The 27625-nt window shown below is 37.3% G+C and overlaps 11 protein-coding genes across 11 annotated transcripts; 5 read left to right on the top strand and 6 right to left on the bottom strand.

The window, feature by feature from the left end:
* Positions 1-707: 707 nt before the first annotated feature.
* BDF20DRAFT_814608 (ER lumen protein retaining receptor-domain-containing protein) lies at positions 708-1649 on the bottom strand (the record flags this gene model as incomplete). Its single annotated transcript, XM_053076994.1, has 4 exons — positions 708-744; positions 840-1096; positions 1166-1425; positions 1556-1649. The coding sequence occupies 4 exons, from the start codon at positions 1647-1649 to the stop codon at positions 708-710; spliced, it is 648 nt and encodes a 215-aa protein (XP_052939974.1).
* Positions 1650-5497: 3848 nt separating this feature from the next.
* On the top strand, positions 5498-6940 carry BDF20DRAFT_999000 (uncharacterized protein; the record flags this gene model as incomplete). The annotated part of the gene is made up of 6 exons (XM_053085475.1): positions 5498-5735; positions 5815-5862; positions 5934-6212; positions 6278-6565; positions 6626-6728; positions 6802-6940. 6 exons carry the CDS (start codon positions 5498-5500, stop codon positions 6938-6940), a joined length of 1095 nt encoding a protein of 364 aa, XP_052939973.1.
* A 1007-nt stretch (positions 6941-7947) lies between these two features.
* Positions 7948-8838, bottom strand: BDF20DRAFT_342833 (uncharacterized protein). The gene is made up of 2 exons (XM_053075242.1): positions 8217-8838; positions 7948-8121 (listed from the first exon to the last, which is right to left on the bottom strand). Exons 1-2 carry the CDS (start codon positions 8554-8556, stop codon positions 8015-8017), a joined length of 447 nt encoding a protein of 148 aa, XP_052939972.1. The 5' UTR covers positions 8557-8838; the 3' UTR covers positions 7948-8014.
* A 758-nt stretch (positions 8839-9596) lies between these two features.
* Positions 9597-11094, bottom strand: BDF20DRAFT_856656 (uncharacterized protein). The gene is made up of 3 exons (XM_053080307.1): positions 10562-11094; positions 9823-10479; positions 9597-9722 (listed from the first exon to the last, which is right to left on the bottom strand). The coding sequence occupies exons 1-3, from the start codon at positions 11054-11056 to the stop codon at positions 9714-9716; spliced, it is 1161 nt and encodes a 386-aa protein (XP_052939971.1). The 5' UTR covers positions 11057-11094; the 3' UTR covers positions 9597-9713.
* A 1149-nt stretch (positions 11095-12243) lies between these two features.
* On the top strand, positions 12244-14564 carry BDF20DRAFT_833438 (uncharacterized protein; the record flags this gene model as incomplete). Its single annotated transcript, XM_053078644.1, has 2 exons — positions 12244-12279; positions 13011-14564. The coding sequence occupies 2 exons, from the start codon at positions 12244-12246 to the stop codon at positions 14562-14564; spliced, it is 1590 nt and encodes a 529-aa protein (XP_052939970.1).
* Positions 14565-14702: 138 nt separating this feature from the next.
* Positions 14703-16135, top strand: BDF20DRAFT_911053 (methyltransferase-domain-containing protein; the record flags this gene model as incomplete). The annotated part of the gene is made up of 3 exons (XM_053083779.1): positions 14703-15149; positions 15212-15792; positions 15868-16135. 3 exons carry the CDS (start codon positions 14703-14705, stop codon positions 16133-16135), a joined length of 1296 nt encoding a protein of 431 aa, XP_052939969.1.
* A 162-nt stretch (positions 16136-16297) lies between these two features.
* On the bottom strand, positions 16298-17180 carry BDF20DRAFT_833436 (uncharacterized protein; the record flags this gene model as incomplete). The annotated part of the gene is made up of 5 exons (XM_053078643.1): positions 16298-16347; positions 16436-16681; positions 16771-16885; positions 16968-17068; positions 17129-17180. 5 exons carry the CDS (start codon positions 17178-17180, stop codon positions 16298-16300), a joined length of 564 nt encoding a protein of 187 aa, XP_052939968.1.
* Positions 17181-18708: 1528 nt separating this feature from the next.
* Positions 18709-20515, bottom strand: BDF20DRAFT_911051 (uncharacterized protein; the record flags this gene model as incomplete). Its single annotated transcript, XM_053083778.1, has 2 exons — positions 18709-19909; positions 19971-20515. 2 exons carry the CDS (start codon positions 20513-20515, stop codon positions 18709-18711), a joined length of 1746 nt encoding a protein of 581 aa, XP_052939967.1.
* A 1214-nt stretch (positions 20516-21729) lies between these two features.
* BDF20DRAFT_815695 (DAD/Ost2) lies at positions 21730-22211 on the top strand (the record flags this gene model as incomplete). Its single annotated transcript, XM_053077107.1, has 3 exons — positions 21730-21937; positions 22017-22080; positions 22145-22211. 3 exons carry the CDS (start codon positions 21730-21732, stop codon positions 22209-22211), a joined length of 339 nt encoding a protein of 112 aa, XP_052939966.1.
* Positions 22212-23182: 971 nt separating this feature from the next.
* Positions 23183-25414, top strand: BDF20DRAFT_815229 (uncharacterized protein; the record flags this gene model as incomplete). Its single annotated transcript, XM_053077062.1, has 4 exons — positions 23183-23292; positions 23376-23589; positions 23664-24695; positions 24767-25414. The coding sequence occupies 4 exons, from the start codon at positions 23183-23185 to the stop codon at positions 25412-25414; spliced, it is 2004 nt and encodes a 667-aa protein (XP_052939965.1).
* A 45-nt stretch (positions 25415-25459) lies between these two features.
* Positions 25460-27477, bottom strand: BDF20DRAFT_341060 (actin family). Its single transcript, XM_053075240.1, has 5 exons — positions 27359-27477; positions 26934-27269; positions 26348-26847; positions 25835-26275; positions 25460-25766 (listed from the first exon to the last, which is right to left on the bottom strand). The coding sequence occupies exons 1-5, from the start codon at positions 27375-27377 to the stop codon at positions 25605-25607; spliced, it is 1458 nt and encodes a 485-aa protein (XP_052939964.1). The 5' UTR covers positions 27378-27477; the 3' UTR covers positions 25460-25604.
* Positions 27478-27625: the final 148 nt, after the last annotated feature.

Below are 27625 nucleotides of genomic sequence, written 5' to 3'. Positions count from 1 at the left end.
AAAGAAATAAAGCTGGCATTTGAGAGGCATTAAGAGCAGTAGTACCATTCCTAAAAAAAAAAAAGAAAACATGGTTGAGAATTCAATTTAAAATTGAACATTTTATGTTCATTCCATATTAAATGTTCTCATACCGTTGGTTGCAGTAACCAATTTGCGTTGCTCGCGACTAAATAAAGTAGATTATCCTTGTAATAGTAAGGAGCGATCATTTCCCCTTGCCCAATCGCGCTATTTTGAACTGATATTTGATACCCGTGGTGGATTATTTCTTCCAGAATAACAAGAAATTCAAGGACAAAGTATAATGCAATACTCGCAATACCGAAAGCAAACGCTAAAATCTTTATTGTCATTGCAAAAGTGCTTTAAACAACATGCAAAACTGCAAATGCAGTCCATGCAGAATATTTTCCTTGTTATACATTTTCGCTTAATTTTCCTCACTACAACTGCCGTTAGCAGATTAAAAAGACTAATTTAATGAAAACCCCAACAAAAAGGTATTATACACAAAATTGCTTTGAAATACCCAAAAGTTTTATTTCAATCGGAACTTTTCGAGTAAACTGTGCTTGGCATCGTAACAAACGTGTGATAAGAGAATCATTCTCTCAAGCAACTCTAAAGACGTGAAATAATCAATGAATAATGATTACTATCAGTTACTACTTGCTTGCTTTGATATTTAAGCACTCTGGGGATACTTACTTCGGCAATTCAAACTTTTGTCCTTTGACAACCCTTTTATCATTGGTCAGAAAAAAGTAGTTAGTTATGTAAATCACCACATACGCCTCCTTCAAATAGCGTTTCAAAGCAGTAGTATAAAAACATACTTGATATAGTAGATATAGAAGAAATCGCTGTATAAAATAGTTTGCAGTAAACCAGCGGTAGATGCAATCCAATCTATGGTGTAGTTAGGTTCAAAGTTGTAACGGTAAATCCAGTTGAGTAAATAGAATGCACGGTAAGCACCTAAAGCAAAAATATAATGTACGGTAATTGTTTCTGCTTCGCCGGTTCGTTGCAGCATGAATAATTGTGGTAAAATAGCTACAGATTCGAGCCAAATTGAAAAAGACCATAGCACCTAGAGCAAACGCATTATAATGGGGTCAACAAAATGTAAACAGGTAGAGAATACATCAATTTTTGTTACCTCTACAACTGTATAGTCGTAACAGAAGATCAAAGAAAAAATAGCTGCAAACAACACCAAGTACCTATTACGGAAGGTGTCAAGGTTAGGGTCATAGGTTGCTTTGAACTTTGATTTCATCAAGTAGATAACGTAGATGGAGGAGAGGATGAAGAAGATCTTCATGCAGGTATTGTAAATAGAATGGAAGACGTATATGACATCCACATAACGTGTTAAAAATACAACACAATATAAGATTTGCGATTTTAGTGAAATGCCTTAGGGACAGATAGTAATCATGCATAATAATAGTAAAAATACAAAGAGTTAGATTATTGTGGCCAGATGGCTCAAACAACAGTGAATTACTACTGATATTCATAGTTCATGTTGTTTTTGGCACCTTACCAACACAGGAACGGCTTTGCTTGATTTTGGCAAGCAGAATAAAAATCGAAAGTAAGTGAATTAAGTCGGCACTTAATCGAAATAAATTCAACATATTCTTCTTTGTCGTCCTTTCCAAGACTTAAGGTTTAAGTATAATCAAAAATGAAAAGAAGTACAGTGCTTCCAACAGTCAATGTCGCAGACGGTCAAAAATGATGTCGCAAGCCAATGAAAATCGATGTCGTCAGTTGCTCAATATCAATTTCGCATTTCCCGAAAACCAGGTCGTATTTTTAGAAACCACGTCGTGCATTTGAAAATGAAGTCGTGTAACAATGATTTTCTAAGTTGCTTGTAGCCCTGTTTATAATTTCATGAGAAGTGAGTGCAATCTTTTCTTTGAAGAAAGCTGGCTTCATTCTATCGAAAGAAACAGCCCAGCAAAGATTGAAGAGAGACATGATTGGATTCGTAAATGGGAGAATACTGCTACGAATTTTTTGACGAATTGCGTGTTTCTTGACGAGTCAGCTTTTGATATCAATATGAAACGCTCAAGAGCTTGGTCCCAAAAAAGGTACGCGTGCCATTGTTACTCGGCCTACTACGAGAGCAAACACAACATAGGTACTGGGTGCTATCTCAGCTGCAGGTTTGATCACAGTTGGCGTAAAAAAATCAAGACCTGCAAAGAAGAGAAAGAGGGAAGAAAATGTAAGCTCAGGGACTGTGGCTGGCCACTATAAGTTTCTTAAAAATGACTCTTGATAAAATGGACAACCATCCTCATATGAAGGGTCATTGTATAGTCATGGATAATGCACCCATTCACACGCATGAAAACATAAGGAAGTTGAGTATCGAGGATATAAATGTGTCTATCATCCTACATACTGTCCGGGGCTCAACCCAATAGAACAGTTCTGGGCAATAGCAAAAAATAAGATTAAGCGCCATAGGTTTTTTGCTGGAAGACACTTTACCAAAGAAAATCACAGAAGCGTGCAATAACGTAGAAAAAGGTTACTTCAAAGGTTTCGTTTCGCATTCTTACAAGTGTTGGAATAAATGACGAAACAGGGACAATATAAAGGCCACTGGCAAACATCTCTCACGCAGCAAAAAAAAAAAAAAGAAAAAAAAGAGCCTCGAGCACTCCCAGTGAGCTTCAAGAAGACTCCATGAAGGCAAAAGTTGGTGATTTGCAAAAGGTGGTGACATGAAGGCAAAAGGTGATGATTTGCAAAAGGTGGTGATTTGCAAAAGGTGGTGTAAAGGCAAAAGGTGGTGACGTGAAGGCAAAAGGTGGTGATTTGAAGGCAAAAGGTGGTGATTTGCAAAAGGTGGTGACGGATTTGCAAAAGGTGGTGACATGAAGGCAAAAGGTGGTGATTTGAAGGCAAAAGGTGGTGATTTGGAAAAGGTGACGTGAAGGCAAAAGGTGGTGATTTGCAAAAGGTGGTGACGGGTTTGCAAAAGGTGGTGACCTGAAGGCAAAAGGTGGTGATTTGAAGGCAAAAGGTGGTGATTTGGAAAAGGTGACGTGAAGGCAAAAGGTGGTGATTTGCAAAAGGTGGTGACGGGTTTGCAAAAGGTGGTGATTTGAAGGCAAAAGGTGTCTTTCTTCTCAACTGTCATTTATATGTCGATCAATGGGTATTTGGGTCAGCCTTTGCGACTAGGTCGTGGTTTACGACAAGGGGACCCTCTCTCGCCTTTGCTATTTAATCTGATGTTTGAGCCGTTACTGCGTACCATTCTGGTTTCTTCACTGAAGGGAATTACAATATTACCCTTATCCACGCCAGTCTCTTCCATGGCTAAAATGCCCATTATCCGACATCGGTATACTGAAAAGGACGACAGTATCATTCAATGGTCTCAGCCACCTGTCTTCTATCTTCTAAGTTATGCTGACGATCTTGAAGTCTTTTTGGCATCGCCCGGATGGCCCGTCTTATGCCAGATCTTATCTTTGTATGGTTCAGCCAGTAATCCCAGAGTTAACCTTCACAAGACCAACATTGTATCCTTATCAGGTGAAAGTAGTCCATTTTGGGTTGCTATTGCCAATTCTGAGAATATCAGATACCATACCAAGCATAGGGCAACGATTGTTCGTTATTTGGGCTATCCTCTCTACTCAACGGCCAAGCAATTGAATGCTTACCTCCATCGTATACCGAATGTCCTCAAAATGCACTGCAGACAGCTGAAAGATCGAGGCCTTTCCGTCCGCGGATTATCTTTGTTGGCCAACTCAAAAATTCTGAGCAAGATATGGCACTTGTAGCGGGTCGTGTCAGTGCCTAAGATGTGGCTGAATGAAGTTCGTACGGTCATTCGTAAGTTTGATTTACCTTTTTGGCCGGCTCTTTCTTGGGAATCCATCTGTCTGCGCAAGTCTCTTGGTGGCCTAGGAGTCATTGATTTACATCATCAGCACTTGGTCCTCCAGCTTATATACATTCAACGAATTCTTCGCCCGAAAAGCAACAGTGATTTCGTTACCCCACTGATCGGTCACTGTATCTATTTATGTACTGGTCATCATCCCTTTGTCCCTTAGTTGCAGCATGCACGAACTTTTTTGCCACTGTTCAAGAAAACTCCTACTTTATCTATCCTCTCAAGGCTTCTTACTGAGCTTCCGACACTCCCGTCTCATGCTACTTGGCCAGGCCGTTGGTATGCGGATACCCCTTTAAGATTTGCTATTGATTTGCTATTACTCCTGTCACCTAGTTATCAGCTGATGAGCAATACGATTTCACTTAAATACATTTGTGTTAGACTTTAGCAAATGCTGTGTCTTAGTCATATCCGTATAATATGTTCACCAATTTTCTGCGGATAGATAGTTCGAAATTTACTAAGGCAGGCTAGATACTAGATTTGATAACATCTGACATTCCTCCCATATAATGGCGATATAGCATCAAGAAGTTCATGGCTCCGCATGTTCGTAACGATGTTTTACCGCCTGATAAGCGTTTTCAGAATGCTGATCAGCGCTCAAAATAAATAGTTACCATTGATACATCTGTTTGAACTCCCTCTTGTACTCATTGGACTATTAAACTCGGTGATAATCAGACCGTTTCCTTGATAAATTATCTCCTGGTATACTGAGGCAATTCTGGTAGCAGCGCTATCTGCAGGAGAAGTTACTAGGTCCATTATCATTGCTAGGCATCCCACAAATTCCTTATATATGTCCACCAGGCTTTTGCCATCCTCGGATTTGGAAGGTGTTTTGGTCGTTGAGACTACCACATAAAGTTACCACCTGTTTGTGGCGTTTGCTTCGCAACTCTTTAACTACTCAGGCTTCGTTGCACCGTATAAGACCAAAACGATAACCTTCGGCAGCGTGTAAGCTGTGTTCAGCACCCATCCCAGATAACTACCACTTTATTGTTGACTGCCCGAATAAATGGTCATACTGGGTAAAATCCCTTGATCACGTTTCTCTTTCCAATATACTAAGAACTCCAGCAGATGTTATGCATACCCTGCTTAATTACGACAGCCAAATACTGACGAATATACTGAACGTTACACGCTAGAGTTTTTGGGTGTCGTTTTGGAAACTCTATGGAAGTATCATTAGTCTACTGTTACTAGTCATGAAACTTGGTCCACTGAAAATGCTTACCAGCGGCTATTATCATCGATCACCCTACAGTTTACTGTTAAGTGCGTCGATTTATTGTCTCAAGAGGGCACAAGCTGACCCCCTAGCTGAGGCACGTCTAGAATATCAGCTTTTACCGATCAACAAGGCCTTTTACCCCTATTTAACCTATATATCCTTTCTAGTCTTTTACTTCTGACGTTCGTTTTATTGAATAAATGTCGCATGTGCAGAAAGGTGTTAAATTTTCCTCCCCTTCTTTCTTTCATTTTCACTATCTTACATTCTTTACGGGAGTAATCACTAGGGGGCAAGCCTGTTGTATGGTATTGGGAGAAGAAGTAACAGATGTCAATCGAGTTAAATGTAAAGCAATCGTTGACTCTTATCATCCGCCATTGGAAGTTATCTATACAAGTGGCGAAGGCAACCGACGCCCTTTCACAATTGGCAAACAAGTTGCTGCGCGGGATCCATTTACATATCATTGTTATGTTGACACCCCTCCCTCTTCTCCTCGTATTGGAAATACGGTGATTAGTAATGATGAAGCGATAAACTGTAGGCAAAAACAAAACAAAACAATGGCAACGACTTATGAAAGAAATGGCACTCATTTTTTCATCATGTTTTGTCATAGACTTTGATTCTTCATCCGTTTCTTCTGACGAGTTCGGCTACAATAATTGTAAGTGATTGCTTATTCGAATGCATTATGAAGCTGATTGTGTGAATGCTGATATTGTCTCAACCATTTAGTAAAGCCAACGAAGCACTGTGTACTTGATTTCTTCAAATGCGTCGCGTCGAAAGATGAGCCATTGAACAAAGAATTATACAGATTTGGTCATTATAACTATATCGAATTATTTGACCTTGTCAAAATCTTTATGCCGAATATAGTTGACATTCACTCTCCTGCACAAGTGACCGATTGGTTGTCAAAGGATGGCCGATTTGGCTACTCGCAAGTTGCACGCGTCGGTAGCAAAAGAGAAAAGCGACGATCTTTGTGGATAATCAAGCAAGACCATTGGGGTGAGTAAAAATTACGTGCCACTAAAAAACAAAAGTGCAACAACAAACAGTCCTTTTTATTATAGATAAAGTCTTGAAAGATACCTTTAACACGAAATCGTTTTTGGAGGCATCAATGGAATCACATGGTTGGATCAATATCGGTTATGCACGAAAATCACGCACACACGATCCTGTGGGAAATAGGATCAAGTCAATGCAAAAGATGACAGATTGCCTCCGTATCAAATGTCACTGTGCGAAAGTCTTCTTGTCCCCCATGTGCTCCTCTGGATCGAAATTATGCCAACGTGATACAAAGCCTAATCTCAATATCATGGACGGTGTTCGCCATAAGCATGGTGATATGCAAGGTAGATAGCAACGAAACTGGAAGTTAATAGTTACTCATTTTTTTTTTATATCTGCCTAAGATTTGATTATGTTTGCGAAATCAACCAATTTTTCCGTACGACTTGTTGTGCTAGACTACGCTGGCTTATCCACGGATCCCATGGATGTACGAAAATTTGTCAAGTATGAGAACAATTGCTTGTATATCATAGATTTCTCGTATGAACAGCGTTCATTTTTTTATTTGTATCGATAGAGAACTTAAATCAATCAAGGAACTGGTTGTATATCATGGACACAAATTCGAATCAATACCACGACAAAACGTTCTTCGTGGAAATATTATCAACAAATTTGATTGTCGGCCTGGTTGTGTCAAGCGTTCGATGATATGAACTTCCTTATTCTATCTCACCCACCCACCTTATTCCAATGATTATTAAATGATACCAATTTTCCTATTGTTCCTGCAACTCGCAGCGTATTTTCTCACTTTAAAAAAAATAAAAAAGAAATCCGTAAATTTATGCTCTTATTCACCAATAGTTGCTTATTCTTATTATACATATTTCATCTACTTGAAAATCCAAAGAAAAACAATTACAAGGCAGACTTAAAACTTGGCATAAGTAATTTCCTTTTTTTACTGCAATTGTGCCCAATCTGCCGCACTTTGTCTCCAAATCACCACCTTTTCAATCACCACCTTTTGCCTTCTTGTCACCACCTTTTGCAAATCACCACCTTTTGCCTAATCACCACCTTTTGCAAATCACCACCTTTTGCCTTCACGTCACCACCTTTTGCAAATAACTTTGCCTTCAAGTCACCACCTTTTGCCTTCTTGTCACCACCTTTTGCAAATCACCACCTTTTGCAAATCACCACCTTTTGCAAATCACCACCTTTTGCCTTCACGTTACCACCTTTTGCAAATCACAACTTTGCCTTCAAGTCACCACCTTTTGCCTTCAAATCACCACCTTTTGCAAATCCGTCACCACCTTTTGCAAATCACCACCTTTTGCAAATCCGTCACCACCTTTTGCAAATCACCACCTTTTGCCTTCAAATCACCACCTTTTGCCTTCACGTCACCACCTTTTGCCTTTACACCACCTTTTGCAAATCACCACCTTTTGCAAATCATCACCTTTTGCCTTCATGTCACCACCTTTTGCAAATCACCAACTTTTGCCTTCATGGAGTCTTCTTGAAGCTCACTGGGAGTGCTCGAGGCTCTTTTTTTTCTTTTTTTTTTTTTTGCTGCGTGAGAGATGTTTGCCAGTGGCCTTTATATTGTCCCTGTTTCGTCATTTATTCCAACACTTGTAAGAATGCGAAACGAAACCTTTGAAGTAACCTTTTTCTACGTTATTGCACGCTTCTGTGATTTTCTTTGGTAAAGTGTCTTCCAGCAAAAAACCTATGGCGCTTAATCTTATTTTTTGCTATTGCCCAGAACTGTTCTATTGGGTTGAGCCCCGGACAGTATGTAGGATGATAGACACATTTATATCCTCGATACTCAACTTCCTTATGTTTTCATGCGTGTGAATGGGTGCATTATCCATGACTATACAATGACCCTTCATATGAGGATGGTTGTCCATTTTATCAAGAGTCATTTTTAAGAAACTTATAGTGGCCAGCCACAGTCCCTGAGCTTACATTTTCTTCCCTCTTTCTCTTCTTTGCAGGTCTTGATTTTTTTACGCCAACTGTGATCAAACCTGCAGCTGAGATAGCACCCAGTACCTATGTTGTGTTTGCTCTCGTAGTAGGCCGAGTAACAATGGCACGCGTACCTTTTTTGGGACCAAGCTCTTGAGCGTTTCATATTGATATCAAAAGCTGACTCGTCAAGAAACACGCAATTCGTCAAAAAATTCGTAGCAGTATTCTCCCATTTACGAATCCAATCATGTCTCTCTTCAATCTTTGCTGGGCTGTTTCTTTCGATAGAATGAAGCCAGCTTTCTTCAAAGAAAAGATTGCACTCACTTCTCATGAAATTATAAACAGGGCTACAAGCAACTTAGAAAATCATTGTTACACGACTTCATTTTCAAATGCACGACGTGGTTTCTAAAAATACGACCTGGTTTTCGGGAAATGCGAAATTGATATTGAGCAACTGACGACATCGATTTTCATTGGCTTGCGACATCATTTTTGACCGTCTGCGACATTGACTGTTGAAAGCACTGTACAGGAGTCAAAAGCGTTTTGAGGCCAAAAAGAAATATCCCATGAATGCACGTGCCGTTTCAATGTATTTTGTTTCTGGTCTGTGCGGAAGTAACACTATCGCACATGGGGCTCCTTTTATTCGTGAAAGTTATCATCGCTTGATTGTAACTGTAGCTTCAGCATCGACTACTCTATTTTGTGCTTAGCCCGTGTTTATGAATACATTCGCATTTTCGGTCATTTTCAACCTTATCCAGTATTCGAGCTTTTAAGATGATCCCTATTAATTCAATTGCTATGCGTTGTTGCAAAACAAGTTGGTCAAGGTGGAAGCTTCTCAGACGACATACGAATACATTTGAATATGAGGATCTATTACTTGTTATTTATTCGAAAATATCAGTGCAACGAGAATACTTCCTACTATAACAAAGCCTACAATATACGATGTAATCTTTACTATCAGAGTATGTAATTTTCTTGTAGAGCGATAAGTCTCCTGTGTCGAAAGTTGATTGGCATCAACCAAAGGTTTCAAGATCATGTCTAAATATTGTTCAAGTACAAATTCACCGTCCAGCCTGAACGCTGGTAATATATTCAACATGGCCAATGCTAGAGTGAAAGAAGAAATATACCTGGTTTTTTCTCTTTTAGCATGCAATTTCAATTCATAGTAAACGCCTAAATTTAAACGACTTTTTACTTTACCTTAAAAGCAATTCTACCTTAAAAGGTAAAGAGGCTGGCAAGAAACGATAGCGTGGAGTGATCAAGCTTACTTTGACTAAAATAAATTATAAGGCTATCAGTACATGAGAGGTTGAGTCTTTCCTAATCCAAGCCATCAGCTCTTACCGCTTTCCCATATATCTACTAGTTCGCCTTCGAAAATATACACTTTCTCCTTATTTGTCATAGAAGGGGTTCCGTTATCGTCTAGTAACCAATCTGGAGTACTTGCATATATCCTCACTACCTGACCTGTAGCAAATGGAGTGTAAGGTAAAACGCAGTTCTTGTTAACTGGACAATCGGTTTCTTTATAACACCGTTCCGGATTCAAAACAGAAAGCACATTTACTGTCGCTAAGCATAACTTTTCTGATTCTGGCATAAAAGGATATGTCGCAAAACATGATATAGAAGCATTCGTAGATTTGCCGAAAGGATATTCTTCGTCAATCTGACAGCAATCAAGCCCAAGATCTTGATCTATCTGATGATCATCGATACAAAAACCCTGTTGAATTGTATGCTTGCCTTTATCGTTCAATAAGTATTGATTCCATTCTTCGATATTATTCACTAACGGATAGTCATCAAGCTGGTATATAATAGAAGATGGTGGTATATGTGCAGCTAAAGGTGAGGTGGGTCGAACATGAACAACGCTAACACCACCTTGCCCTTCTAAAGATTGCCATCCAAGAAAAAGCAGCATTAATTTGAGCCCTCCTGCTAATGAGATATAGGTATAAAGATACAGCACGAGGTTATGCCAGACGCCAGCACATATGATTTGTAGCTGTTGGAATGCTTTAAGAGTTTGCAATTGCTGATCTGGTATATTTACAAAGGCTCCTGGATAAAGATATATAACAAACATGCCCGAACTTTGAATATGTATGCCCTGGCTGTAAGCAGCAATAGCGTGGCCCGCTTCATGAAATAAACCGCATATGATTAGTGCACATAAATAATAGCCGATATGTGACATAGGCAAAGTAACGCCGGGTATCTATTTGTTTATACGCGATAGATTAGATGCAGACTTCACAGTAGGAGTGTTACGAATATGAATGGATGCAGAGGGTATATACCATGGGTAAAAAAACTTGTTCGTCATCAATCTCCATGTCTAAACTCCTTTTTCTGAGAGTATCACCATTCTGAGCTTGGGCTGAAGGAACTATAGCATGGCCTAAAGTGTATAGTATTTTGGCAGCAGCAAATAATATCACTGCGATACCCACGGCCATCAAAAACGATGCGATAACAGCACCACAAGTAAACCATACCTTCCAAAATTTAGGTGCAAGAGTTGTCAAATAATGAAAAAATCCATTCAGGCGCTGAGTAGTGTATTTGACTTGAAACAGTTTAATGGACCATTGATCCCTTTGAATGGTCAATTCATAATTGTCACTGTTGACGAATGAAGAAGTCGGTAAAATTGAATTGATCGGTTTTCGTCTACTTCCAACACTACTAAAAGATTCCTTTTTTCTTGTGCTGATAAACCGTAATGTAAAGATTATTATGTACAAGAAAAACCATAATAGCAGAAATTGATACAGAATTGAGAATAAATCCATAATATGGATTCATGTGTCAAATGAATTTTTTCTTATATGAAAAAAAAAGAGGGGAAGAGTGTTGCCTTTGAAATATGATTTACCTTGTAGTTCTCAAAACTCAGAATTGCCCACTTCTTCAAACTAAATTATTACCAGTTTTTCAATGGATTACGAAGTGGAAGGTATGTAAGCGAGCGTAAAGATTAAGTTGCACCTCCATTTCAAGGTGTTTGCTTCTAATGTATACGTTTTTTTGTTACTGTTAAGGTATGACAAAAAAAAAACCCCCACAAATGACCAGTGTAGCAGAAATGCAGTATGCTTACTTGGAGCGTTTACTAAAAACTTCTACGGTTCTATTAGCATAAGTGTTTCTTCATACTAGTTTTGCTGAAGCTGGTGAAGAAATAATCTATTACTTCATGACATAATTGTTCAAAGAGAAAAGTGTAATAACAGAAGTAATGTGTCCCTTTGGACGGCATAACTGCCGGACCGGTCAGTGTGTTCAAAGGACATACGCTGTAAGTTAAACGGCTAGATGCAATTTTTGCTCCTGTAAGGCTTTGAAAAAGGATCCCTTTTGCTGTGTTAACAGATACAAATTGGAGCGAAATAGTGAAATGATGAATAAATTTAACTCCAATGTTCAAAACTGCAACTGATGATATATCAAAAGTAGTCGCGTTTAGTTAAAAAAAAAAAAAAAAAAAAAAAAAAACCACTCTACTGATCTTTTAAAACTGAGAATATTTTTGACCGTATTTCGTTTGCTACTGATGGAATATTGGGCTCTGGATTTTGTGATGGACAAAATTGCTTTGGCTTGCATGACAAAGTTTGTATAGCAATTTAATGTTATGGTCGAACAACTACTTTTTTATGTGGTATAGTTTTGAAACTGAAACAATGCATTTTATGTTAGCGAGCTTTAATGTGGTACTGTTGATTAACGTCCTTAAATTGGTAACTTGTTACCTTGATATGATCTTCAATTCAATATTTCATATATGAAAGGAAAGTCGTCTACAGATACTAAAGGCGACAAATTTCATTTGAGATTACATTAGAAGAGGTTTCACCGTTGATAAATTAGAAAGAAGCACAACATTTACAGGCATAGTACAACTATCCTTTGCAAAGCTGCTATCTTCTTAAACTATACCTGAAAAAACCAAAGACTCGTTGCTTTTCCGTTCTGACTAATGGGTGTACTCTCTACTGTGACAAATTTGCGAAAGGTAAACTGAACGCAAGCCAAGGGTATAAAAGTGGTTTCATCTTACAGCTAAGTCATGCTGTTCACTTTCTACAAAGTGGAAGAAACATATAGAAAGAAGACACAGTTAGTAAAACAAAAATAAAGTTGTAATAACATGCAGTTGCTGAGCTCTTAATAGCTGTCACTTGCTACTGTGAATATATATTAGACAATTTTACTATTGTTAAGGCCCTTGGGATACCCTATACATTAGTAATTAATAAATGACAATTCTTATCTTAGTCTTTTAAGAAACGTCATTGATACCTTGCAAGCAGATAGTATCAAATAATCACCCACGGTATAGATTAAGCGAAGAAAGAAACCAGCATAGAATCTTAGCACAACAGAGCACTAATTGATTCACATATGTTCCGAAATCAAAGTGTATCATACGTTAAGCACGATTGAGTTAATATTTGCTCTTGTTTCTCAAGTACTCTATCACTAACTCACTGTTTAAAATTACAACTGGATTGAAAGTCTTAGTCTACTAATTATTACTCCGTGTAGTGGTCGTTCACTACGCTATATATATGGATTTCTTACTAAAGTAAATTTTGAACTACTGTAGTCATTGGCATATTTGCGGACACGAACAGTTATTGCGAATTTGCTTCGAATTTTAGTGCCCTGCTTTGACAATATAATTTTTTATGTGTCTTTTCTGCATTACTTTACACTACCTATATTCTCCTCTATTCCTTGCAGATGAATTTTATAAAACGTCTGTACTCGACAAATACCGTTGAATCCTCGACTACTTCTCTATTACACAATTTATCGAAACTTATGCATGAGGTCAATGGCAATTCTAGCATTTCTGTAAAGCGTTCCATATTGAAAAAATACCCCGACTGTCATTCAACGTTAAAGCGTATATATGATCCACATTTCAGAATATTCTTAACATCAAAAAGTGTCAAAAACTATATGAATACAGCGAAAACTCCCTTGCTATCGTCAACCCCAGCAACATCTTTCACCAGTTTAAATGAGCTTTTAGACGCACTAGCCTCCCGGTCAATAAAAGGCCGTACTGCTCAAGATGCTATTGCCACTTTTTATGTTACTTATTGTAAGACGAAAGAACAACAGGATGTCTTCTGGAGAGTGATTGATAGAAATTTGAAAATGGGTGTTTCTTTTCAAACTTTACGACAAATGTTATTAACAAAAGAACATGGCAAAGCAGGAAAGGAAGAAATCGTTAACTACAATGGCAACAACAAGAAGAAAACAGCAAAAACTCCTTTCTTTACAGTCGCTTTGGCACATTCAGTATCTACAAAGAAAAAACCATTGGACTTTAATGTTGATACATGGTTCGCATCACAAAAATTAGATGGTATCCGTTGTATAACGATGATTTGTTACAATGAAAAATTGGCAAAGTATGATATCCAGTTTTACTCAAGGACAGGCAGACCATTTTATTCTCTACGGAAAGTGAAAGAGAATATTGAGCAAAGACTTTCAGAACTTAAAGTGAGAAAATCTTCAGCAAAAGATTTCGTACTGGATGGAGAACTATGTGCATATAATGATTCCGATGTGGCTAAAGAAGATTTTTTGAAAGTATTGTCAGAATTACGTAGACTAAACGAAGATATGCAGAACCCAGTTTATCAAATATTTGATCTCATACAATTAGACCATTTTGTACAAGCGAAAAGCCCTGAGTTATTTCATTCACGGCAAGCAACTTTAAGGAACTTCATTGGCGACAAACGTCTACCGCATATCAACTTAGTGGAGCAAGTTAAACTGCATAGTATGGATCAGTTAAATCAGCTGAAAGAAAATGCAGTAAAATTAGGATGGGAAGGTCTTATACTAAGGAAGGATGTTGAATATGAAGGAAAACGAACGTTTGTATCATTTCCTATTGTGTCGTGCTATTATGATTTTGATACTCATTTTCCTTACTTTGCCATTAGACGAAACATGTTAAAGCTCAAAGAATGGGAAGATGCTGAGTATATTGTTCAAAGTGTCGAAACTGGTTTCATGAGAATGCCAGATACTGGCGAGGATAGAAATGTCTTAACGAACGTCAATATTTTACATAAGGGTAATACGGTCAGTGTTGGTTCGGGATTCTCACTTTCTGAACGTATAAAATATGCTGAGCAACCTAATCTTCTCATCGGAAAACTGATTACGGTGCGTTATTTCACAGAGTCTAAGCGAGAAGATGGATTGGTCTCTCTCAGATTTCCAACAGTAAAAGCTATTTATGAAGAAGGCAAAAGAGATGCTTGATTTGCATAATGTTTGCGAAAAGAAATAAATCATATTAAAAGACAGTCCGCCTTTTTTGCACAAAAATTTGTTCATTTCGTCAGAGGGTGTTCTCTTTCCCGTGTGATCAACAAGCAAATCGATCTTTCAATAATCAGCATGCAGCCTTTGTTTGACACATCCGGTTGGTCTTTACCGAAGAATATAGTTGTTAAACAACAAAATGAAGTAAAGAAGTCGAACAATAAACCTGCTGTAACTAAGACTGCAACAGAAGGAGGAGAAGAAAAGGCAAAGTCCGCTAATGTTAGTATAGAAGCTGATCAGTTACAAGCTCAAATGGCCAGCTTAAAACAGACCAGGCTGGAAGTAAAGAACAATAAAAAGAGACAGCTGGCTGAGAAAGAAAAGAATAATAAGCAAAAGCAATCCAAGAAACAAAAACGAGATAATACACCACAAGAACGTCAGCAGAAGCAGAAGGGTGAACAAGGAAAAAAACCAAAAGAAAGTAAAAATGAGCCTCTGAAGCAGCAGGGCCAACAAAATCCAGTGGAGGATAAGAATAAGAAAAAGAATAAACAAAAGCGCCAAAAATTGAAAGAGGTAAAACGTTATAAGCAATGTTATTAGATACTTCTTTATTAACCATTAATCGTCCGACTTAGTTATTGGATAAGTCGAAGCAAGCTAGTAGTACTGAAGTTAAGCCTTCTGTCCCTGTCAAAGCAACATCAGCAACTGCTCATAAGAATGCCTCAACACCTTCAACCTCTGATGACGGGCTTACACCCTTACAACGTAAAATGAAAGAAAAACTATCGGGAGCACGTTTCCGTTGGTTGAACGAACAATTATATACCAATCCCGGCAATGAATCTTTTAGTTTATTCCAAGAAAAGCCTGAATTATTCGACGAATATCATGAAGGTTTCCGTCATCAAGTAGAATCATGGCCTGTTAATCCAGTTGATGTTATTGTTGAACAATTGAAACAGTTACCCAAGAAGAACACTGTCATTGCAGATTTAGGTTGTGGCGATGCTATGATTGCTCAAACTTTGACGAAACAGCACTATAAGGTGTTGAGTTTTGATTTGATTGCCAAGAATGACTTTGTTACAGCTTGCGATATTTCCAATCTGCCATTAAAAGCCAACGCAGTGGACGTTGCAGTATTCTCTTTGTCGTTAATGGGTACGAATTACTTGGATTTCTTAAAAGAGGCCTATCGCATTTTGAAACCTGGGTAAGAAAAAATCATACCTTAGTAATAAAGTCCTTATTGTTATGAAAATCACTAATCAAACTTGCCGTCTTATAGTGGCGAATTGAAGATTGCTGAAGTAGTGAGTCGATTTACAGATTTGGACGCATTCATCAAACTGTTAGAATCTCTTGGATTTCAATTTATGGGACAGGACGATGATAATAAAATGTTTATTATGTTATATTTTAAAAAGCAACAATCTTCCTCTGGTAACGGTGGTATGAAGAAGGACAAAAAGAAGAATATGAATGCTGGAAACGATGATAAACTACAATGGAAAGCACAAAACTTGTTGAAGCCTTGTTTATATAAAAGACGTTGAAATAATAGTATGGAATAAATAATTGCGAAGGAACGCTACATTCTTCTTCGCTCACCTTTTTGTGTTTTTTTCTTTTCTTTATCAAGCTCCTTTTCTTTCTTTTGTTTGTGTTGTAACATTTTATTACGTTCTCTTTCTTTATCTGCTGCCTTTTTCATTTCTTCACGTCTTTTCTGTTCCTTCTCTTTCACCAAATCTGCGTTTCGATTGGCCTGCAGTAGCGGATCTACATGTTTATTGTATTTACATGTTGAGCAATAGTTCAGAAGAATATTCGGTTCTTTCTATCAAGACTTTTACCTATCGATGGTGCAGCTGAAGCATGCTTATTCTTTCGACGATCTTTTGGAGATAGCGATGCTAATTCGTCTACCTTTCTACTCTCACCGTCTTCATCATCGCCTCCTTCCGTTACATATCCGTACTGTTGCATCAATTTCTCACGTGCCTCTTTTTGTTCCTTGCTTAATTCCTTTTGCGCATTCCGAAGTTGACGATTTTCCTCCTGTTCCTTTTCAGCCTTCAATCGTCTCTCTTCCTCACGCACTGATACGAACATGTCGTCATTAAGTTTTTATCAAATAAGTAATCTGCCTCAATTATTCTGCAAACGCATCTGTGAACGAACCGAATACCTTTGGCATCTGCAATAAGTTTTGCCTTTCTTTCATCCGCTTCCTTTTCTCTCTCCTCTTGAGCTTTTTTCCAATCATTTAAAATTGCACTGACAAAATTTGTTGTGTCTTTGTCCTAAAAGATGTATTTATATTGTTACTGTCTGGCTACCTTGTTTAATTGTTACGAACAAAATTGCTTGTCAACTTTGACTTACAGTAGCTTCTGATAAGAATTCTGTGATAACATCACGTTTTTCTTCCTCCTCCATGGAGGCATCCTCAACAATGCCAGCAATGTATTCAGCTATGTCATCATCTGTTTATTCATGAGTAACATGTTATTATTTTTTGGTTGTGAAGAGCATAATTTAGTCACCCTTGAGTTCGATAGAAGCAAGTTGCTTAACTACTTGATCCAAAAGGCTCATGTTCGTATCAGTTAGCAACAGTACTTCTTTTCAGGCCCTTTATTTTCTCTTTTTTTTTTATGATTTTCTTTCCGTGACTATACACCAGAAAATTGAGACATTGTCACTCTGAACTTGAAATGAATGGCAATTGCAAAAATTGAAAATCAAGTTCATACGTGGATGCAATGCTTATAAAAGTAGAGATGACCTTACGTCTTTGCTTACAGATCTCGTTGGTGATCTACAATAGGTTATAGAAACTTCAAAATGTCTATATTGTCAAAATGAAACAATTTAATTTATTTATTGATGAATATATCAAAAAAAGAGGACGTCAAGTTTTTAAATAAAAATACAAGAATGTCAATTAGCAATAAATATAACCATTCAACAGCCCGACTATTCTAATGATCGCGACTGCAAAGGGAGTAATCTTCATCCAGTATTATTGTCAAGATTGTTACTGTAGTTACTACGAAGTTATTCATCAGCTCTTACAACTAACTTTCTGCGAGATTATTTCAAACTGCAGTGGCATATTACGATCATAGTGCTCAATCTGAATTATTTGCCAGTGTTTGCCTTATAGAAAGTCTTCACATAGCAGTTTTTTTTTAATTCATTGTACGACTAATTATAGGTAAAATAATACCATTAGAACGATAATATAATTAGCTGTAACCCTACAATGTACAAACAGTTCAAGATGAAACATTCGAGTAAAGATATTAAGTGCACCTTTATAAACAATACAGCAACCAACGCGTTACAGAAACATGCAACACTTGCATAAATTATTGTGATAGGCTTCAACAAGGTACAGAAATGATGTGAGAGTTTACAGTTTTAATATAACGTATCCAAGAATGTGACATCTTACTATGAATTGGTTTTGTCTGGGAGGTTCTTGGAGAAATGCAGAACATGAAGAAAAAATATCATGCTCAAATGTAGTGCGAACGACGATGAAATCCAAATGTTAGGGAAAAGATCATGGTGCCCTATTATACTTTTGGTGCCATTTTTGACTAATGACTCTTTTCACCACCAATACATTTATACTTATACAGTAATTTTCTAGCAGAATACCACTATAGCAACAACATTACAACGTATCAAGTATCTGATATAAAATAACAGACTTGTATAGGTGTGAGATAAATGAGATAAACTATACGTCTTTAAAGAAACGAAAGACTACTATTCGTGTTGCTACAGCATATTGCTCGTTAAAATGTTAATGCTGCGCACAGTTTAATCACTTTTTGAGCCTACAAATTCCGTCGAGGTACAACACATTTTAAGGCCACAGAAACTGTAACGCCATCCACTGCATTGGTGATAGAGCTAACGACTAGTAATGGTTTTAAATTGGAGAGCAATTAGAGATATTTTTAACGGAAACCCCCCTTACTCTGTAGCATATAGTTGTGATAATGTATGCCGGTAAATACAATGTATACATTGGAGAATAGAAACAAGTATCAAAAGATAATGATAGAACATTATTTTGCGATATTTATGTACGAAATAAGTATAATTGGATTTACGATCCAAGCTGTCTTTCTAGCTTATCTAATCTTTCACGTAAAATATCTAACATGTGTCGATATTCATTCGGACCGATATCGTTTTGTGATTTAACAATGGTAGGTGGATTAACCAAGTCGCGAATTTGTGCTTGCTGCTGCTTAAAATTTGATGGAGATGATTCTGATATTGTTTTCTTATTATCTTCTACAGTAACAGAGCCTTCCGTATTTTTAGCTTCTTCTTCTACTACTTCCATACTATTTCCATTTTCTGTCTCCATAGTGTCGTATATGCCGGTTTGCATTCTCTTTTCCAACGCATTAATTCTTCGAAACAATTTGTCAACAGATGTCTCCATTCTATGCACAACTTCTTTTTGCACCTCTTTGATTTGATTCTTTATTAAGCCTTCAATTGTCGAAGAGGACGCTTGTAATGTTTGTATAAGAGTTGAAGATCGACGAATTTGATCATCTAACGTAGATTTTAAGGTACGTGTTGATTCAATAGTATCGAATAAGTGTTCGAAAGGTTGCATGAATTGCTGTTTTTGTAATTTATTATTGGAGGCAGGTGTGTTGTTGCTGTTTGAAGTGAACGACGGAGGCGGTAAAGGAGCCGTAGGTGGAGGATGAAGAGGATGATAGTGGTGAGGATACCCATGGCCGTGGATAAAAGCTGAAGACGAATATTGAGGTGATTGTGGCGGGAAAGGATGATGGGGGTGATGGATGCTTCCAGGGTGCGCCGTATGAGGAGGCTGATGTTGTGAGGGGACAATAGGTGGAACTGCAAAGTCAGTTACAGGATTGGTAGTCATAGTAGTTGTGTTGGCGGTAGTAGGCGTGTTTGTAGTGGTGCTTGTAGCAGGCGATATAAGTGTCGCTTGAGATAAAGGATGTGGCTGGTGGTGGTGCGACTGTTGCTGGTAATATCTGTTATGTACCTGTTGACGAAAATAAGATTGATTCAGAGGGGCTGATTTGATACTGCTATTCTGGAATTGTTCACCATAAGAAGGAGCATAGATGGTTAAATTCCTCGTGTTTTTGTTATGGCTGCTAGAGGTGTTATTATTGGTGCCTAATCGTTTGGCCAATAATGTTGGCATTTTCTGAGAGCTCACTGTATGAAGTGGTTTGGGTAATATAGGCGAGAATTCTTCGTGTCCTTTTTTTTGTCTTTTATTTGTTTGCTGATCTTCCTCAAACGTTCTGTGATAAATTTGTGGGGTCAGTAAACGATCAAAAACCAAATCAATACAATAAACTGTACCTGCTTAATCTACGATTAACTGGCAGTTGCTGCTGGTTTTGCTGCAGTTGTTGGCTGCCAGAACCACTCATAATATTATTCAATGCCATTGGATCGGATGCGTTTAAGATCATAGGAGGTCGAGGTGATATGGGCTCAGATTTAACTTTTGTTTTCGCATTATATACCTCAATATGTGAGGCTTTAAATTGCCCTTCATCCTTTTTAGGGCTGTAATATTTCAAACGCGGTAGATTGCTTAGTATTGATTCATCCAGATGAGTAGCATAATCGCTTATTTTTAATTTGCAAAGTTCGGCCAGCAGAAACTTGTTGTGCTTTACAGCTAACGTAACTAGATCATTTGTGGTCACGTAAATATCAGAAGTTCGCTTGTCTAAATAAATAGTAGCATCTTGTGATGTGTCTAACAGATCTGCAGCCAAGCCGAATAAAAAGCACAAGTCAGCAAATTTGAAAAGTAACGTTGAGCTATTTTCGGCGCGATACAGGTTGAACTCTTGGTTATCGTTATATTGCCCTAATAATAATGATAATAATTTCATAGTCTCTATAGAGAAGAGATATTGTTGCTGATGTTGATGAAGAGAAGGAAGGAAGGAAGGATAATTGTGTTCTATTTTTGTCACCTACCGAATATAATGAAAACGAGGAGAATGAAAATTAAAGGGGTTCTGTTTCTCTTTTCTGCCTAAGAGACAGCACTTTACTTTTCCTTTTATGGTTGTTTTAGTAAACGCCATATAGTGGAAGATCTTTTTGACTCTCAAGCAATATATTGATTATTCTACAGCTTAGATTGTGATCTCTACATACGCTGTTTATAAAACTAATATGAAGTGCTAATCACCAAATTTTATTATTTGTGTGATAAGGAAAGTAGCCAGCTTGATTTTGAAGTAATACTGATCCACTGAATACTACTACATTCTATCACATGGGCCCTACATTGGAGTATAAATTAATTCCACGGTACCGTAAACGATCCAAAATTCCTTTCAACTTAATGCTCATACATATCCATTGCTTGCCTTTATAAATTCTTAGCGGAAATGCTTATTCAAAATTACTAAGGAAACTCTTGCATTTATAAAAAAACAAAAAAAAAAAGTATAAACCGAAAACTTATGTGATCGTTGTGCAAGTTAACGATTTGTTGAGTATCCTGAAAGTAAGAGACAAAGAAAGACCGAGCATTATGATTCAATGCTGTGGATCATTTGATATTGCTACTCGTTCGAAAATTCGTACATCAATTATTCTAAAATATATACATAAAGCTATCGATACGGTATTACATGTTCTATTAAGGCTTAATCAAAACTGAGAAATCGCTATGACGATAAAGTTATTTACAATTCCTAATTTAACAGACAGCTTAAGGCAAGAGAAAGAATGTAAACTGAAAGGCTCATTGAGGATATACATCGTTGAATTGACGATCGCCCTGTTTTGATTCAAGGAGTATGATGACTATCAAACATTGATTATTTTGTCTTACTTATTAACAAGCAACAAGCATAGCTCTCAGAATAGTCTAGTTCGAAAAGCGTATTGCAAGTATTGCAAACATGTCTCTACAGTGACGGTGGTGCTGGAGAAGAGAACAGAATAACACTTTCGAGACACGAAGCGAACATCAATAGGCCAAGAATTTGTATTAAATGCCAGCTATTCTTTTTTATTTTTCGCTGCTGTACATAAACCTGATATTCTACTCATTTGCCGCTCTTAAAATTAAACTAAGGCATAGAACATTATGGAGCAACTTCAAGCAGCAACATCAAAATTCATTCAAGGATATAAAACTGATACCCCTGCTTCATTGAAGTTAATCGATGTTTATCTTGTCTACATAATGATGACTGGTGTCATCCAATTCGTATACATGGTAATCGTTGGTTCATTCCCGTATAATGCATTCCTTGGTGGTTTCATTTCAACTGTTGGCAGCTTCGTTCTTGCTGGTAAAATCAAGATTGAGTTAAAATTAATATACGAAGAGGACTAAGCTTACTTATTTACTGTCTTATCTACTTACATTAGCGAATCTACGCATTCAAACCAACTCAGAAAATCGCGATGCTTTCAAGACAATATCACCAGAAAGGTACAGTACGCTGAACACATTCTTCGATACATTGCAGCTAAAACCTATCAAATTCTATATGTAGGGCTTTTGCTGACTTTGTAGTATGCTCAATTCTCCTCCACGGCTTCTGTATTCATTTCTTGGGCTAGAAGATAGAACGCAAACATGCAAGCGCGACACACCAGGCCCTAAATCTCATAGTATGTATATCCAGTCCTGCTATATCTCTCAGCACTTGCTCATAATGATTTTCTACGTACAATCTTTTATAATAAAAAGCAGATTAAAAAAAAAAAAAAAAAAAAAAAAAAAAAAAAAAAGAAACTCAATTGTAAGACACATGGCTTGAAAATAACAACTAAATAGTATTATTTGCAATGTATTCATCGAGCAGTGGATGTTCGCTGTAGTGCTAAAATTATCGTAGGACTGTTCCGCTGCGAAGATAGTATGCAGGTCTAGCATAATTCTCAACAAGGCAAACGTGAATAATAAATCTGTGGCCAGGTCATTGAGCCAATAGTATCAAGCTCGCATTTTTTGCACAGGAACAGACAATTTTATTTAAAGTTTCGAACAATAGGGTTACACTCAAAAGCATCAGTTCCATCTTTTGTGATAAGATTTTTATCGGGTTTTCGGTATGAATCTACGTTCCGCTCTTTTAGCGCATAAATTCATTATTGGGGCCATGAGTTTCATATAAAACGTTCCTTTTCATTGGAAGATGAGGAGTATAAAGACATAGCAAAGTGTTTCCATTTTGCAATAACGGGACTAATAAAAATTCTTGCACTAACGCAATAATGTACATGGAAACTCTGAAAAAAATCGCCATAAATCTGGCATAGGTTGTTCTGCTGCAGTTCAATTCGCTTGTAAAGCAGCGAAAAAAGTCAACTTTATTTTTGCTGCTGCTGCTACTTTTTTGCTTCCTTCTCTTTATAAAGCTTAATTAAAATAAAAACAAATTTCCAAAGATACAGAGTCCTTCTCTCTTTTTTCCATATATCTTGATCTTTCCTACCAGTTTTTCGTTTTCAAATTATTTTTTTTTTCCCTTTCTTACTTCTCATTTCTTGTTTTGTTCTGTTTACTTGATCAGCTCAGCAGCAATACTATGAATGACAACACAGACTTTTCGACGAAATCAGCAGCAAGAAAAGTAACAGATTCAAGCAACAACAGCACTGGTTCAAATGTCCCTGATTTCATACAAAAATTGTTTCGGTTAGAACGTCATTCCATATACAAACGGTTGCAAAATAAAACGAATGGAATGACTGATAAGAATTGTATCATTTTTATTTTAGTATGCTGGAAAATGAAGCATTTAAGGACGCTTTCTGTTGGAATACTGCAGGAACCCGGTTTTTAGTGAAAGATACGAATGAGTTTTCAAAGACAATATTACCGAAACACTTCAAGCATTGTAATTTTGCTAGTTTTGTTCGTCAATTGAATAAGTATGATTTCCATAAGATCAGAAACAAATCAGACGATAATCAGAAAGCATATAGTGACCAGGTAAATAGAGATAATCGACTATCAATAAATACCGATTTTTTAATAATATACTGATTTTATCTTTTCTTCTGCAGGTGTGGGAGTTCGAGCATATCTACTTTAAAAGAGATAGGAAGGATTTGTTAGAGAAAATCAAAAGAAAATCCCCAGGAAAGAAAGGGAAGATAGAGGATAGCAATGCTGCAATAGCAACGGAAAAGAACGACTTCTTACGATCGCTCGATACAGCAACAGATTGCGCAACACCTGTCACTGACACAGCAATTGCTTCAACCACTACAGCAAATGACTCTGTTGTCAATCCGATACTTTTTGAAGAGTTAAAGAATTTCACTAAAGATTTGCAAAAGCAAATAAATCAATTAAAAGAATCCAATTCAGAATTAGAAGCGACAGTTGAGAATATGAGTCAAAAAGAAAAGCTGATAAAGAAAGAATTAGAGCAGTTTCAGTATAATCTAAAAGCGAAAGACGAATTGATAAAGGAATGCATCAAAGTGATACAACAGCAGCAACAGCAGCAGCCACAAGTGCAAGCATCAGGAACTGAAAGCAATATGGAAATCAAGGCAGAGAGACTGTCAAATAGCACTTACTATAATCCATTAGATACCGGCACTACTACGACCAATGCTAATACTAATTCTACTCCCACAGCCGATATCTTTATACCACCAACAACTGCACCAGCAACAAATTCAATCATGACACCAGCAGCAATTGCAGCACCAAGGATACCAATAAGTAGAGATACGCTTTTAGGACCCCCACTCGATCGATACAGCCATAATCATAGCAGTAGTAGTATAAGTTTTAATAATGGTCATGTGCCTACATCTATCATCCAACAACCAGGGCAAGCGAGCAGTGGCAGTAGTACAATTGTGACTCCCTCGAATCAGCAACAACAACAACAAAATAACAATAAGACCAAGGTTGCTATATGGAAGAAGTCACCTAGAGTATTATTAGTGGATGACGATTCCATTTACAGAGACGTAAGCGGACGTATGTTGAACAAATTTGGTTGCTCTATCGAATTAGCACGAGATGGTTTAGAAGCATTACAAAAAATCAGTGTAGAAAAGTATGATTTGATATTGATGGTTCGTACTTCCAGAATGAGTGTTTGATGAAAGAGCATCTTTACAAAACTAAAAGTTCGTATTGAAAATAGGATATCGTTATGCCGAAAATGGATGGTATTGCTACAACGAGAAATATTAGACGCTATGATTCCTTAACCCCAATTGTATCAATGACGTCTAATTTCACACATAACGATATTATGGAGTATATTGGGATTGGAATGAATGATATTTTGCCAAAACCATTTTCAAAAAATACACTTTATGATATACTGGAAAAGCATTGCGCCCATTTAAAACTGGAGCAACAACAGTCCGATATAACATACGATATGAATACCCAAAATAATGACTCTACAGCAACACCCTCGACTTCAAATTCTACACCTACTAATAACTCTCCAATTACCAACAACACTATTGGGGGTCACCATCCTCATCCGCAGTCTACCGAGTATTGGCAGTCAATAAATAATAGCACTAACAGCAATGGTGTAAATGATAGGAAGATGATTTGGTCTACATCGTCGTCTTCTGCTTCTAATAATCCTGCAAACACTACAAGTACTGCCACTATTACCACGCCACCTGCGCCTATGGTACCTATTGTACCAACCACTCCAATGGTCCACCATCATTTACTATCACCATCCCATTCACAGCCATCTTCCCAACAACATGCCCCATCTCCGCATAAAAGGCAAAAACTTACTGATTTATATGATACTTCATATTAGTCTATATCTATGATATATATATGCGAGAAGAAGAGAGTTTTGTTTGCTTTGAATTTTTTGAACGCTGTATGTCTCTTCTTCAGATATGTTTTATTTAATGAAATTTTAACTATACCAGCTAATGACACCTAACAAATAAATATTCAACTTTCTGCTTGAAATATACTCGAATGACTATATTATACTGAGCTTAACATTTTCTATGAATAATAGATGGTCCAAATTCATCATACTCCTTCCTAGATATCCACAATTGATGAAAAGTACCCAAAGATGCTAAAATAGAACCACCTAGCCAACTACTACTTTTGCGCTCTATTGTATTGCCAGAGGCGTGAATCTTAATTTTGCTCTATATTTTTCATTGAAACATTAGTACCGACACGTCTACTATTGAATACAGAGAGTTATGACACTTACCCCAGGAGCTTTCAAAGGTAATTCAAAATTCAATCTCTCATTAAATCCGTTGAATAGTGTATTTCCACCAGTAACAACCACATTATTGAACAAAAGTGGACGAAGATCAATATCACAATTATTAATGCTGTTGTAAATCAATTCGTGTACACCTAATAATTTCTTTTTTGGAACTGTTGTTGTCCCTGTCGTCATTGTAGCTTGTTCATCGTCCTCCAACTTCATCTCAACATCCCCCTCGTCATCTTCATTACCTTCCTTTTTGTCTAGAATATCTGGTTGGAAAAGCATCTCAGGAATTTTGTATCTTTCGATGCCAAAAGAATGATTATATCCATCTGGAAATTCGAAAGATTTTACTGGTTTGGCTGATAGTAATCCTTCGTCAAACGTTACGTCTGATATTTGGCCTACAGTTTCTTTGTATTCGTTGAGGATTCTCTAATAATAGCGAACCTGTCAGAGGTAGAAGTACTTTATACGGACTGAGCAGCATGTCATTTCTCCATTTACCTGAACTTGGTAATCATCAAAACTTTCTGTTGGCTGTTCGTCTTCTTTGAATTGACGTAAAGTTATATCGGGTTTTTGATCCGCTTCCACTGGTTTCTTTTTCGCTATCTTGTATTGTGCCGTGGTATCATAATTTAGATCAAGTTTGAGCTGCTTCTTAATCTGTTCTGTCAACGTATCTCCCGCTAATGGCTGATATAGGATTCCCTTGTTCAATACAAACCCGTCGTAGACAGGTACTGCACTTGTCATACTTCCACCAGAATCCAAGACAAGTGCTGTTGCTCTACCAGCAGAAAATGCTGTCATAACTGCATCCTGTGCTAAGTAAAATGCTGGAAATTGGAATTTTTCAAAAGCAAGTTGGGTGATCTTTTCTCTGTTCTCTTTCGTGTTCCAAGCTGGCTCTGTACATAATAATGGATGTTCTTCTGGATCAATACGCAGCATATCTTTGAAAATAGTCTCCCAGATTTGCTCCATAGCGTCCCAATCCTCCACTATAGAGTTGGAGCAGAAAACATAAAATGAAAGGTTAACAAAGTGTTTCGGCTTTCTCTTTTTCAAATTATCGTCATCTATTTACCAATTCCATCTTTAAGAGGGCTTTTGATTTCCATATTGCCCTTGAATCTATTTATTTTGTTATCACCAATGTAATATTGTCTCTTTTTTGTTGCTGGTCGTATGCAAGGAGATTGCTGACCTTCTTGTTGCTGCCGATCTTCAGACATTTGTTCATCCTCTATATTTTCCATAACAATATCGCTATCAACTGCTTTCCCTGCCTGATGGTCGGGAAGACTATCTGTATCCACATATCCAAATCTTGTGGGAATGGTAACGCGAGGTACATCTTCACCTGCGTAACCGGCTCGTACCGTTGTCGATCCAACGTCAAGCACAAGGGCATTGACTTCATCTAATTGCATCGTGCAGAGAGTGTAAGCCAAGTCAACAATATTTTTGATCACAATTCATTTGCTGAGAAGCTTATCTTTTCAAACATACCTCCTCCATAAGCAACCATAGCCTGAAATCTTTACGAGTGATAGTATAAAAGCAGAAATAAATCCAGCCTCTACAATAAAATGGAATTTGTAAAAAAGGGCGAAAGGAAGTAAGACCAAAAAAGGCTGCATTTCAAATGTGCAACGCTATGATTATTCCAAGCCATGCTACTGTCGCTACACACAGGCTACATATAGAAGGCGCTTAAAAACACGTCGCTGGCATACAAAGGATTTTAATCAATGAACTTAACGCAATAGACCGTTT

Source organism: Mycotypha africana, assembly GCF_025528875.1.
Source record: "Mycotypha africana strain NRRL 2978 chromosome Unknown BDF20scaffold_2, whole genome shotgun sequence".
NCBI lineage: Eukaryota > Fungi > Mucoromycota > Mucoromycetes > Mucorales > Mycotyphaceae > Mycotypha > Mycotypha africana.
Note: the sequence above shows the minus strand (reverse complement) of the source record. Positions and strands in the feature narration are given on the sequence as shown.